The sequence below is a fragment of the Vipera berus genome, assembly GCF_964194415.1.
Source record: "Vipera berus genome assembly, chromosome: 1".
Taxonomy (NCBI): Eukaryota; Metazoa; Chordata; class Lepidosauria; order Squamata; family Viperidae; genus Vipera; species Vipera berus.
Window position 1 is genome coordinate 2056308 of NC_138202.1, and position 15079 is coordinate 2071386.

A 15079-nucleotide genomic window follows, 5' to 3' on the forward strand; every position below is an offset into this window, starting at 1 on the left:
AGCCACCGCGTCCCATCCATCCATCCATCCATACATACATACATACATACATACATACATACATACATACATACATATATATATATATATATATATATATATATATATATATATATATATGTTTTCTGAGGTTTTCGCGGGTGTTCGTATGTGGATCTTTGGTTATTCGGGTTTTTCCCCGCGTAGAACTAAAGGTGTAGGGGCGATAGTCAGCTCCATAGGCTCACCTCTACAAAATCTAGCCAAATTTCTTGCCAAACAACTACAGCCTTACGCAAATTCCATCACCTCACACGTACAAGATTCATTCCAATTCATAGAGATCATAAGTAAACTAAACTTACAGCCCTGTGACCTACTTGTGAGCTTCGATGTCGTATCCCTCTTCACCCAAGTGCCAATCAAAGAAGCCTTGACAGCTATCCTAAATAAATACAACCCCCCAAAACACATCCTAGATCTGACCAACCACTGCCTATCTAACACATACTTCATCTACAATGGACAAAGATACAAACAAATGGAAGGAGCACCCATGGGATCACCCCTTTCACCTGTCATCGCAAACCTCTACATGGAACACTTTGAAACCCTCGCTCTAGAAAAATCCAACCACAAACCCAAACTCTGGCTCAGATACGTAGATGACACCTTCGTAATCTGGCCACACGGCAAAGAAAAACTGGATGACTTCCTCACACACCTCAATAGCCTACACCCCAAAATACAATTCACCATGGAAACAGAAGCTAACAATCAACTTCCCTTCCTTGATGTCTTAGTCTACAAGAAATCCAACGGCTCCCTAGGACACACTATCTACCATAAAAAAACACACACAAACCGCTATCTGAACGCACTCTCACACCACCACCCAGCACAGATCAACTCCGTAGCCAAGACACTCATGTCCAGAACAAAACACCTAGCTGACGAACAACACCAAAAAACCGAACTACACACTCTCACTAATGTACTAACAGCCAATGGATTCCAAAGAAACACGATTACCAACTTAATCCGAAGAGAGACACCCACAAGAACCCAAGACAGAGAACAAGAAAATGGCAAAGCCCTCCTCCCATACTTAAAAGGGACCACAGACAGAATCAGCAAGGTCCTCCAAAAACACAACATCAAAACAGCATTCTACACAGACAGAAAAATATCCACCATCCTAAGAAACCCCAAGGACATAATTGGGTTAGAAAACCAAGGAGTATACGAAATCCCATGCACCACCTGCCCCACCACATACATCGGACAGACCAACAGAAGAATAAGTGCACGCATTGAAGAGCACAAAAACTCACTCAGAAAAGGAGAACAAACTTCATCCCTGGTCCAACACTTTGAAGCCACGGGACATGAAATTGATTTTAAAAAAACCAAAACTATCGCCAAAATTGAACATTTTAACAACAGAATAATCAGAGAAGCCATTGAGATAGAAAAACGCCCCCACAGCATAAACAAACGAGATGATACCTCTCGCCTACCAACCATTTGGAAACCCGCCTTGATTGACAGACGAGTCCCAACCACCAAGAATGATAGACCCAAACTCATGATAACACCACATGACATCACCACCACACAACCATTCAAAAAGCAAATCCGAACCCACAATGATAACGAGGCACAACCACAAAACAGAAACCTAACTACAGCTGCAACATCAGCCACTTTAAACCCCTCCAAACCACACAATAAGCAAACTGACACCCACTATAAAAACATGGCACCACCACAAACACGAAGCCGAACAAAAGCAGCACAACTCACCAGCTCAGGTCTAAGGCTGGCAGCTGAGACCAGCCCATCCACTCAAAACACACCCCCACCCAATCAGAACACACCCACCATTCAAAACACACTCCCACCCAATCAGAGCACACTTACTCCCCCACCCAATCAGAGCACACCTCCACCCACAGAACACACCCCCTCTGGCAGTTTAAAAAAGAGGAACAAACAGCCACATGCTTCTCCCAGAAGAAGGAAGCAGAAGCCACTAGCCTGATGATGACGGATGGGATTCCGTCGAAACGTCGCCCCTACACCTTTAGTTCTACGCGGGGAAAAACCCGAATAACCAAAGATCCATATATATATATATATATATATATATATATATATATATATATATGTTTTCTGAGGTTTTCGCGGGTGTTTGTATGTACGTGGGAAAAAACCCGAATGACCAAAGATCTATATTTATTTATTTTATTTATTTTATTGAATTTATATACCGCCCTTTCCCGAAGGACTCAGGGCGGTTTACAGGGTATATAAAAACATCAATACAAAAATTAAGACCAATTTAAAAAGATTAAACTAAGTCCCTGAAACATGTAAAACCCCAGTTAAAACCCCCAATTAAAACTCAGCCTGGGCCGGAAAGCTCGAAGAGCCAGGTCTTCAGGTCTCGGCGAAATGATCAAAGGTCGGGGGCAGTCCTAAGCTGGAAGCCAATGCAGCTCGCGGAGCAGAGGTGTTACATGGGAGTAACGGGAAACTCCCATCACAACTCGCGCGGCTGCATTTTGCACCAGCTGAAGCCTCCGAGTGGTCCTCAAGGGCAGCCCCATGTAGAGAGCATTGCAGTAGTCTAAACGGGAGGTCACGAGAGCATGAGTGACTGTGCGTAGGGCATCTCGGTCCAGATAGGGTCACAACTGGCGCACCAGGCGAACCTGGGCAAAAGCCCCCCTGGTCACGGCTCCTATATGATCATCAAAACTGAGCCGTGAATCCAGGAGGACACCCAAGTTGCGAGCCCTATCAACGGGGGGTAACACCTCACCCCCCATTGTTAACGGTGGCATAACTTGGTCAACCCGAGATGCCGGTATGCACAGCCACTCAGTCTTGGCAGGATTGAGACGAAGCCTGTTTCTCCCCATCCAAACCCGGACTGCCTCCAGGCAACGGGACATCACGGTGAGGGCATCACTGGGTTGGTTCGGGGTGGAGAAAAAAAGTTGGGTATCATCAGCGTACTGATGATACCCCACCCCAAAACCACGAATGATCTCGCCCAGCGGCTTCATATAGATGTTGAACAGGAGGGGGGAGAGAACCGACCCCTGAGGGACTCCACAAACGAGAGGCCTCGGGGCGGATCTCTGCCCTCCCGTCAACACCGACTGTGAGCGGCCCAGGAGATAGGAGGAGAACCACCGTAAAATGGTGCCTCCCACTCCCAACCCCCTGAGACGCCGCAGTAGGATACCATGATTGATGGTATCAAAAGCCGCTGAGAGATCTAATAGGACTAGGACAGAGGAACAACCCCCGTCCCGAGCCCGCCAGAGATCATTCACCAGCGCGACCAATGCCGTCTCCGTGCTGTGCCCGGGCCTGAAACCTGATTGGTACGGGTCCAGATAATCAGTTTCCTCCAGGAATATATATATATCGACACATCGTATAACCTGGGCAAAAGTCTTTCCTAGGTATTTTTCAGCAGTTAGGTAAACCCTGTAGCAATCAAGCAATCGTGTGCAAGGACTGAGGGCATGAAACACACGGGTGTTGCGAAAGGCGGAGCACTTCAGTTGGGGTGAAAGGGTACACAGCCCGGGAAAATGAAACAAGTCCTTTTTAGTCAGGTGTCCTGCAAACGGGGAATCGTTTTCTAGCGGGGAAGACAGCTGGGCCTCTCTGCCACGGGCTCTAAGTCAGCTTGCATTCGACAGGACGGATTGGTGGTGGAGAAAAAGTAGACCCTGGGCCCAACTTCTTTGGATTTTGCAGATGTGGGAGGACAGGTGGAATTAAGCCTGTTGCTTTTGACTGTCTTCCAGATTTCCAATGTCCTGACTGGGTCTAAGATGAAGGTATGGAAGTTTGCAGCCCTAGGCACCATGGTTTTCGGCTCCATGCTCTCCATTTTGGTTTGTAGAGACGTGCTCAGACGGCGCCTCAAATCTGCTGCCTTCCCTTTGTCGCTGTTCTCCAGAACTGACGCCACTGACGCCTCCTCCTCCTCCTCCTCGTTGGCCCAGGGGTCCAGAAGACGTCCACGGGAGCTGGGACGCCACAGGTCACTGATCTCCCAGTGTAAGTTGTTGTGTCTGTTCCTGTCTCGGGTGCAACGGGAGTGTCCAGGAACCTCCGAGGGTTTTTATCCCTCTCCGAGCGTGGCCTGATTTCAGCTGATCTTCTACAAGTAGTCCTCAACTTACAACCGCTAGTTGAGTGACTGTTCGAAGTTACAACATCACTAAAAAAAAGTGACTTATGACCGCTTTTCATATTTACAATCTTTGCAACCATGGTCATGTGATCAAAATACACATGGCTTGGCAACTGACTTGTAGTTATGACAGTTGCAGTGTCCCGGGGTCATGTGATCCCCTTTGACAACCTTCTGACCAGCGAAGTCAATGGGGAAGTCAATGGGGACTTCACTACTGCGTTGCTGGTTTAACAACTGCAGAGATTCACTTAACCTGTGGCAAGAAAAGTTGGAAAATGGGGCAAAACTCACTTAACAAGTGTCTCACTTAGCAACAAAGATTTTGGGCTCCATTGTGGTCATAAGTTGAGGACTACCTGTACTCTTACATGCCAGTTGGCCTCAGGCTATTGGTCTATGTGTGGTCTAGGCCAGAACACACAGTTGTAGCTGATTGGTTGGAGTGCTGGTTAATGCATGAGGCAATCTACACTGTGATTGGTTGCTGTGGGTGAAAAGGAGGAGTTACCCCTTTTTCCCGCCTTTTTCTTCTCTGTGCTCTGTATACTGTTTAATTTACCTCACAATGTTTCTGTGTTCCTGACTATCTTGTCTGCTCATGCATGAGGCAATCTATGCTGTGATTGGTTGCTGTGAGTGAAAACGGGGAGGACCCCTTTTTCCTGCCTTTTTCTTCTGCTGTTTACATTTACCTCATGATGTTCCTATCTCGTCTGCAGTGAATGTAGATGTTAAATATATTTATTTATGTAAAACTACAAGTTTCTGTCAGGATCTCTAACTTCAATTGGACACCTGGCGCGCAATTCCACGCTATGTCTGATGTTGTAGTGACTTAGGACCCTTTTTCAGAGTTCTGACCGTTGCAGCTTCCCTGTGGTCACGTGATCAAAATTCAGATGCTTGGTAACTAATGATTGTTACAGAATCCTGGGGTCACGTGATCACCGTTTATAACCTTCCCAGCTGGCTTTTGACAAGCAAAGTCAATGGGGGAAAGCCAGATTCGCTTAACGCCCCCATGGTTCACTTAGCAATGGTGATTCACTTAATAATCATGGCAAAAAAGGTCGCAAAATGGCACGCGACTCACTTAACAACGGCCTTGCTTAGTAATGGAAGTTTTTGGATCAGTTGACACTGTAAGTTGAGGACTGTCTGTATTCATGTCCCTAAGTGCTAGGACACTTCAGAGGCTCCTAGATTTTCACATTTTTAAAAACATCGCACAATCGGCCAAACCTTCTAAGAGCTTCGGCATGCTGAGAAAGTCAAACGTGTGCATAATTTTGAGGTTCTCACACCATCGCTGGGTAACGTTGCGTAAGGGTCACACCACCTGTGATCACAGAAGGTCCACAAGGATTAGTGGTCCCCTGAAACTCCCGTTGGTTTTTTAAAGATCCCTCTTAAAGGTGGACATTTAGAACAGAACAGGATAACGAAGTTGGAAGGGACCTTGGAGGTCTTCTAGTCCAACCCCCTGCTCAAGCAGAAGACCTTATCACATCCCAGACAAATGGTCATTTAGCCTCTTCGTAAAAACCTCCAGTGATGGAGCGCCTACAATTTCTGGAGGCGAGTAGTTCCGCTGGTTAATTGTCCTCGCTGTCAGGAAGTTTCTCCTTAGTTTCTCTCCTTGGTTAGTTTCCATCCGTTGCTTCTTCTCCTGCCTTCAGGTGCTTTGGAGAACAGGTGTAGCCCCCCCTCCTCTTCTTTGGGGCAGCCCCTCAGATATTGGAAGATGCTATCCTGCCGCCCCTAGTCCTCCTTTTCATTAAAATAGACCTACTCACTTTTCATAAACCGCTTCTCTCCGAAGGAAACAGACTTCTAAAACAGAGATAATCAGTTAATCACATCAAGATTGCCACAGGGAAAGACCCCAATCTAACCCAATCAACTGCTTTGTGGAAGGGTAATCCGCATAACCCCTTTTGCAATTAAATCCAGATCCTGCCTCCCGAGTCAGTGGGAACAAAGGATCAACTGGAATTGCGACTGTTTGAGCAGAAAACAAAGGCTGGGCTACACTTGGCTTTGTTGTGATGATGTGGTGGGCTTTATTTGGATTTCATTGTACGCTTGCGTAGACATGAGACTTGTATAAGAGCCAGCTGATATGTGTAGGCTGGAAGGGAATTTGGAGGTCTTCTAGTCCAACCCCCTCCTTAAGCAGGAGACTCTCTACCATTTCAGACGAGTGGCTGTCCAGTCTCTTCTTAAAAACCTCCCATGATGAAACACCCACAATTTCTGAAGGCAAGTTCTTCCACTGATTAATTGTGTCAGGAAATTCCTCCTTAGTTCCAGGTTGCTTCTCTCCTTGATTAGTCTCCATCTGTTGTTTCTCGTCCTTCCCTCTGCTGCTTTGCTGAACAACATGACACCCCCCCTCTTCTTTGTGGCAGCCCCTCAAATACTGGAATGCTGCTATCATGTCTCCCCTATTTCTTCTTTTCTCCAGACTAAAAAGGTAAAAGGTTAAGGTTCCCCCGCACATGCGTGCTAGTCGTTTCCGACTCTAGGGGCTGGTGGTCATCTCCGTTTCAAATCCGAAGAGCCAGCGCTTGTCCGAGGACGTCTCCGTGGTCATGTGGCCGGCATGACTAGACACCAAAGGCGCACGGAACGCTGTTACCTTCCCACCGTAGAGGTCCCTATTTTTCTACTTGCATTTTTACGTGCTTTCGAACTGCTAGGTTGGCAGAAGCTGGGACGAGTAACAGGTGCTCACTCTGCTACGCGGCACTCGGGATTCGACCCGCCAAACTGCCGACTTTCTGATCGACAAGCTCAGCGTCCTAACCCACTGAGCCAGACTAGCTAAATCCAATTCGTATATTTTAGTCTCCAGGCCTTATAATCGTCTTAGTTGCTTTTCTCTGCACTTTTTTTCCCCCCCAAAGTCTCAACATCTTTTTTTGGAATGTGGTGACCAAAATACTGGACCAAAATGCTGTTATGTCCCCACTAGTCCTTCTTTTCTGTAGACTGGCCGTACCGAAATCCTGCAACCGTTCTTCATATGTTTTAGCCTCCAAGCCTTTGATCCTCTTAGTTGCTCTTCTTTGCGCTTTTCCCCAAAGTCTCAACATCTTTTTGTGATATGATGACCAAAACTGGATGCAGGTACTCCAGGTGTGGCCTGATCTAAGGCTTTATAAAGCGGTGCTAAGACTTCGCGTGATTTTGATTCTATACGGTACCCTGTGGTATGCACATGTAAAGCCGGCCGCTTTTACAGAGAGGACTCGATGTGGTGATAATAATAATAATAATAATAATAATAATAATAATAATAATAATAATAATAATAATAATAATAATAATAATAATAATAATAAGTTGGAAGGGACCTTGGAGGTCATCTAGTCCAACCCCCTCCCCTGCTCAGGCAGGAAACCCTATACCATTTCAGGCAAATGGCTGTCCAGTCTCTTCATCAAAACTTCCAGTGTTGGAGCATTCACAACTTCTGGAGGCAAGTTGTTCCACTGGTTAATTGTTCTAACTGTCAGGAAGTTTCTCCTTAGTTCTAGGCTGCTTCTCTCCTTGACTAGCTTCCATCCGTTGCTTCTTGTCCTGCCTTCAGGGGCTTTGGAGAACAGCTTGACTCCCTCTTCTTTGTGGCAGCCCCTGAGATACTGGAACACTGCTATCATGTCACCCCTCACCCTTCTCTTCATTAAACTACACATAACCAATTCCAGCAACCGTTCTCTATATGTTTTAGCCTCCAGTCCCCCAATCATCTTTGTTGCTCTTCTCTGTACCCTTTCTAGAGTCTCGACATCTTTTTTACATCGTGGTGACCAAAACTGGATGCAGTATTCCAGGTGTGGCCTTACCAAAGCATTGTAAAGTGGCATTAACACTTCACTTGATCTTGATTCTGTCCCTCTGTTAATGCAGCCTAGCACTGTGTTGGCTTTCTTGGCAGCTGCAGCTGCAGAACCATTAATAATAATAAAGGTTACTCGTGCAATGATGTGCCTTTTTGGGGAGAAAGGTTTTACTGCTTGAATATTACCCGTTGATTCATTTCATGGGAATTTGGTCTGAGGGGATGTCTGCCTTTGAGTAAGCAATTCCTGGGGACCAGCCTTCCTGTCTCAGATTCCAGAGTTATAACTGTCTTCACGGCACGAGCTGAGTTGGCCTTTCAAATGGGATTAGTCAAATGTTTATTCATGCTTATTACAAATCCCCGTATATTGCAAGAGGCTCTTGGGGGGTGGAAGGCCCTTTGCAGAACATCACTAGGAGCAAAACCACTGCGGGGATGTCAGTGTTCATACCGCTTTATAATGCCTCGGTAAGACCGCACCTGGAATACTGCATCCAGTTTTGGTCACCACGATAGCAGCCTTCCAGTATCTCAGGGGCTGCCCCAAAGAAGAGGGAGTCAAACTCTTCTGCAAAGCCCCTGAAGGCAGGACGAGAAGCAACGGAAGGAAACTCACCAAGGAGAGAAGCAACCTGGAATTAAAGGAGAAACTTCCTGACTGTGAGAACCCGTTGTTCCACTGATTAATTGTTCTGAATGTCAGGAAGTTTCTCCTTATTTTTAGGTTGGTTCTCTCCTTAAAAACACTGGAGGTTTTTAAGAAGAGACTGGACAGCCATTTGTCTGAAATGGGTTAGAGTTTCCTGCCTGAGCAGGGGGTTGGACTAGAAGACCTCCAAGGTCCCTTCCAGCTCTGTTATTCTATTCTATTCTATTCTATTCTATTCTATTCTATTCTATTCTATTCTATTCTATTCTATTCTATTCTATTCTATTCTATTCTATTCTATTCTATTCTATTCTATTCTATTCTATTCTATTCTATTCTATTCCATATTCTATTCTATTCTATTCTATTCTATTCTATTCTATTCTATTCTATTCTATTCTATTCTATTCTATTCTATTCTATTCTATTCTATTCTATTCTATTCTATTCTATTCTATTCCATTTATTCCATATTCTATTCTATTCTATTCTATTCTATTCTATTCTATTCTATTCTATTCTATTCTATTCTATTCTATTTATTCCATATTCTATTCTATTCTATTCTATTCTATTCTATTCTATTCTATTCTATTCTATTCTATTCTATTCTATTCTATTCTATTCTATTCTATTCTATTCTATTCATTCCATATTCTATTCTATTCTATTCTATTCTATTCTATTCTATTCTATTCTATTCTATTCTATTCTATTCTATTCTATTCTATTCTATTCTATTCTATTCTATTCCATTTATTCCATATTCTATTCTATTCTATTCTATTCTATTCTATTCTATTCTATTCTATTCTATTCTATTCTATTCTATTCTATTCTATTCTATTCTATTCTATTCTATTCTATTCTATTCTATTCTATTCTCTCATATTTTTTCCTGATTTCCCATGGTATTTTTTCAAATGCCACGTGACCAGGAGGACGCTACTACTACAGGGTTAGGTTCGTTTAAGTTCATTTTTAGGTGTGAAAAATGGGCACAAGTCATCTTTTCCGGTGCTGTTGTACCTTTGGAACAGTCAGTAAATGAACTGTCGTAAATCGAGGACTATCTGCAATCCAGATTCTTTCTGAGGCCTCCCGGGACACGAATGGATTTTTTTGTTTTAGAATTAGGATGTGCAGAGTTCCTTCTATTTATTCATTTAAAACTTTAATACAGCCACCCACTTTATAACCCAATGAAAAGTTAAAGCCTCATAAAAGCCATATTACAGCCATAAAACTAAGTCCATTAAACCTTAAGGGCAACAAAACTCTGGCAGAAAGTCAAACCTCTGATCTGCAGTCAGCTCACTTTGTCCCAGCACTTCAGGAGTGGGAAAAGCCTGGCCAAACTTCCACATGCTTAAACATGCTTGGGATAAACACATGTCCATCAACTCATAAAACAATAAAAGTAATATTTTTTTAAAAAAAATTAACAGGGGAAAATAGAACCGTGGTGGTGCAGTGGTGAGATTGCGGCATTAAAGGCTAATTCTGCCCACTGCCGGGAGTTCGATCCTGACCGGCTCAAGGTTGACTCAGCCTTCCATCCTTCTGAGGTCTGTAAAATGAGGACCCAGATTGTTGGGGGCAAATAGGCTGACTCATAAGATGCTGTAAAGCACTATGAAGTGGAGTATAACCCTAAGTGCTAGTGCTAAGTGGGAAGGAAGGAAGGAAGGGAGGGAGGGAGGGAGGGAGGGAGGGAGGAAGGAAAGAAATGGCAATGAGAGGAAGGAAGGAAGGAAGGAAGGAAGGAAGAAAGAAAGGAAGGAAGAAAGGAAGGAAGGAAGGAAGGAAGGACCATGGTGATGCAGTGGTTAGAATGCAGCATTGCAGGCTAAATTCTGCCCGCTGCTGGCAGTTTATTATTCCTAACCGGCTTAAGGGTGACTCAGCCTTCCATCCTTCCAAGGTCACTAAAATGAGGACCCGGATTGTTGGGGAGAATCATGCTGACTCAGAAGATGCTGTAAAGCATTATGAAGTGGTATATAAGTCTAAGTGCGAAGGGAAAGAAGGAGAAGGAAGGAAGGAAGGAAGGAAGGAAGGAAGGAAGGAAGGAAGGAAGGGCCATGGTGGAGCAGTGGTTAGAATGCAGAACTGCAGGATAATTGCGCCCACTGCCAGCAGTTCGAGTCTCACTGACTCAAGGTTGACTCAGCCTTCCGTCCTTCCGAGGTCCATAAAATGAGGACACAGATTGTTGCAGGGGGCAACATGCTGATTCTGTAAAACGCTTAGAGAGGGCTGCAAAGCACTGTGAAGCGGTATATAAGTCTACGTGCTATTGCTAAACGAAAATCAAAATTCAAAGGGCAGGATCACTCAACCGCTGCTGTCAGTTTCTATCCTTTTCTGTTCCATGGAAGGCGAGGAGGGGGGCAGGCCTGCCAAATCCCAATGGGCAGAGTTTTCCATGGGGCAGGGGCTACCAAGGAAAAGGCTTACCGTACTTCCTTGCTGACACAAAATGGTAGGGACTAGGAACATGCGCACTTATCTGACCTGGTAGGACCCAGGTAGGCATCCTTTGGGAGAGGTGGTCCCGCAGATAATCCTGGCCCCTGGACCAAGTAGGGGTTTTCAAGGTGAGGACTAGCACCTTGAATTGCACCAGGGGGAAACCAGCTTGTGTGCAGCTTGCGCACAAAAAGGATTGCATGGGCAAACCTGAGGCCCCCATTACTGGGCACGCTGGCGCCTTCTAGACCAGTTGAAGTTTCCAGGTGGTCTTCAAGGGCAGCCCCACGTAGAGCGGGTTGCAGTAATCTAGACGGGAGATGACCAAGGCATGAGTGATGGTGAGCAAGGCCTCCCAGTCCAGGCAAGGTCACAGCCCTTCTTTGGCATTGCATAGTAGCTTTGTTCCAATTACTCCAGAAGATAGGCTTAAGATACAGAAGGATCTGGACAGACTCAAACACTGGGCGCTATCTAACAAAATGAAATTCAATGGTGAAAAAAGTAAGGTTCTACATTTAGGCAGGAAAAATCAAATGCACAGGTATAGTATAGGTGGTACCTTGCTCAATAGTAGCAACTGTGAGAGGGATCTCGGAGTCCCAGTGGACAATCACTGAAATAGGAGCCAGCCGTGTGCTGCAGCTGCCAAAAAAGCCAACACAGTGCTAGGCTGCATTAACAGAGGGATAGAATCAAGATCGCGTGAAGTACTAATACCACTTTACAAGGCCTTGGTAAGGCCACACCTGGAATACTGCATCCAGTTTTGGTCACCACGATGTAAAAAAGTTGTCGAGACTCTAGAAAGGGTACAGAGAAGAGCAACAAAGATGATGATTGGGGGACTGGAGGCTAAAACATATAGGGAACGGTTGCTGGAATTGGGTATGTGTAGTTTAATGAAGAGAAGGGTGAGGGGTGACATGATAGCAGCGTTCCAGTATCTCAGGGGCTGCCACAAAGAAGAGGGAGTCAAGCTATTCTCCAAAGCACCTGAAGGCAGGACAAGAAGCAACGGATGGAAACTAGTCAAGGAGAGAATAGATTATTGCAATGCTCTCTACATGGGGCTGCCCTTGAAGACCACCCGGAGGCTTCAACTGGTGCAGAATGCGGCCGCGCGGGTAGTGATGGGAGCATCCCGATACTCCCATATTACACCCCTCCTGCGTGAGCTGCATTGGTTACCGGTTGTCCACTGGATGAGATTTAAGGTGCTGGTACTTACCTTTAAAGCCCTACATGGCTTAGGCCCGGGATACTTGCAGGACCGTCTGCTGCCGGGAACGAATTCCCATCGCCCAGTGCGCTCACACAGAGAGGACCTCCTTAGGGTACCGTCGGCTAAACAATGTCGGCTGGCGACCCCCAGGGGGAGGGCCTTCTCTGTGGGAGCGCCAGCCCTATGGAACCAACTCCCCCTTGAACTTCGGACGGCCCCGGATCTCCGGTCCTTTCGCCGCGGCCTCAAAACACACCTTTTCCACCAGGCTGACCTGGACTGACAGGGATTTTAATAATGTCTTAATTTTTAACTTAATTTTAATTTTACTGGGGCTATTAATTTAATTCTTTCTTAACTTTTGTACTATTGTATTTTATTGTTGTTAGCCGCCCTGAGTCCTTCGGGAGATAGGGCGGTATATAAGTCCCAATAATAAATAAATAATAAATAAATAAACCTGGAACTAAGGAGAAACTTCCTGACAGTTAGAACAACTAACCAGTGGAACAACCTGCCTCCAGAAGTGGTGAACGCTCCAACACTGGAGGTTTTTAAGAAGAGACTGGACAGCCATTTGCCTGAAATGGTATAAGGTTTCCTGCCTGAGCAGGGGGTTGGACTAGATGACCTCCAAGGTCCCTTCCAACATCATCATCATCATCATCATCATCATCATCATCATCATCATCATCATCATTATTATTATTATTATTATTATTATTATTATTATTATTATTATTATTATTATTATTATTATTATTATTATTATTATTTAAAAGAATGCATGTGGCCATTCAATTCACCCTCAGTGACAAAGATAAAAACCCAACATAAAAACAGGAAAAAGCAAGAATCTCTCTCTCTCTCTCTCTCTCACACACACACACCCGGTAATAACAATCGGATGAGCCGCTTGATTGGGCTCCGTCCCACTCTGGGGTCCCCATCCCCGTTGGCAAAAGCAGGACTTCAGGGCTTTGGGAAAGACTGTGAAAGTGGGGGCCAGCCTTGCCCCTGCAGGGGTGGTGTTCTAAAGGGAGGGGGCCACCACAGAGAAGACCCCCCCTTCTTGGTCCCGCTTAGGAGAGGGGACCCGTAGCATCCCCTGCCTCCAGTATAGGTTGGGTGGATGTAAGTGGGGAAAGGTGGTCCTTCGAGTAACGCGGAGGGAGCCACCACAGAGAAGACCCTCCCCCTTGGTCCCTCTATATCAGGGGGTCTTGAAGCTTGGCCCTTTTATGACTTGTGGGCTTCAACTCCCAGAATTCCTCAGCCAGGCACGTGCCTGGCTGAGGAATGCTGGGAGTGGAAGTCCACAAGTCATAAAAGGGCCGAGTTTGAAGACCCCTGCTCTTTTATGGACATCCTTAGGAGAGTGGACCCACGACATCTCCTGCTTCCTCCGATCCGGTGGGCTGGGTGGAGGTAACCATGAAGAGACGGTCCTTCAGATCACCTGGTCGGTCCCAAGCCACGTCGGGCCTTAAAGGTGACTGCAGCAGCTTGAAGGGGACACGGAAGCAAATCGGCCGCCAGTGCAGTTCCCACATGACACCCGCGCATGTGTTTTCCTCCCCATGCTGACCTCTGTCCCTCTTCTGATTTCAGACAGCACTTTGTTCGAGAGCTACACGGAGGGGGAAATCCACCAGCTGATCTCCACCTTGATCGAGCGCTACAGCCAATCCATGAACTCGGGAGAACACGAGCTGCCTCTCTTCGCCAAAGCCGGCAACCGGATGAAGCGCGCCAAGGCCCGCCACAAGCCCTGCTCCCTCAAGGAGCTGGAGGTGACCATCAGCGAGCTGGGCCTGGGGTACAATTCGGACGAGACCGTCCTCTTCCGCTACTGCAGCGGGACCTGCGACTCGGCCGTGCGGAACTACGACCTCTCCCTGAAGCACGTGCGGAGCATGAGGAAGATCCGGAAGGAGAAGGTGCGAGCCCGTCCGTGCTGCCGACCGTTGTCCTACGACGATGACATCTCGTTCTTGGACACGGGCAACCGATACTACACCGTAAACGAGGTCTCGGCCAAGGAATGCGGGTGCGTGTGACCGGGAGGAGGAAACGCCAACGAGAAGGAAGAGAGTCTCCATCTCCATCTCCCTGGTACCACCGTGGGGTAACAGCCAGGGTGTACCTCCAGGAGGATAGCAAAAGAGAGCAGACGAGAGAGGACCGGAGGTGGACAACTGCTTGGAAGTTCTACCTCGAGGATGGCGGTGCGGGAACAGGGGCCAAAGGACTCACAGCTGGGGAACCAGCATCTTTGGCAGGATACGTCGAGCAGCTGGGAAGCAGAGATGGCTATATTTGGGGCCTCTCCCAAGAGTTTCCACCTTCTGAGCAGATGAGGCATTGGGCACTGGACAGAAGGCCCTTCTGGGCTTCCACAAAAGGGGGAGGGGGGGGGCTTCCCAGAACTGATGCTGCGTGGTTGGGAAGAAGAAAAAAAAACGAGAGCGCTTGACTCGTTCCCAGCTTTCCGTGCACAAGGAAGGGGTCTGGCCTGTGATCTTCGACAGATTGTGTCTGCTGACATGCGCGGGCGAAGCCTGGGAGGTCCTCCGTTAAGTGATTCCATTTGGGAACCGATGCGGCAGGGCGGAGAGGGGGGAACCCGTTCCTGTCTGGCAGGCCAAGATTCTGTTTCTTTAAAAGACTTGCCGGAAA

The 15079-nt window shown here is 46.5% G+C and overlaps 2 protein-coding genes across 2 annotated transcripts in view; both read left to right on the forward strand.

The window, feature by feature from the left end:
* Nucleotides 1–14995, forward strand: part of NRTN (neurturin) — a 58229-nt gene extending 43234 nt beyond the window's left edge. The window contains exons 2-3 of the mRNA XM_081314483.1: nucleotides 3810–4065; nucleotides 14012–14995. Coding sequence (XP_081170609.1) covers nucleotides 3837–4065; nucleotides 14012–14460 — 678 coding nt within the window. The 5' untranslated portion in view covers nucleotides 3810–3836 and the 3' untranslated portion in view covers nucleotides 14461–14995. The remainder of the gene's footprint in view (nucleotides 1–3809; nucleotides 4066–14011) is intronic.
* Nucleotides 1–15079, forward strand: part of LOC308677033 (nicotinamide riboside kinase 2-like) — an 828951-nt gene that overhangs the window by 667386 nt on the left and 146486 nt on the right. The window lies entirely within an intron of this gene.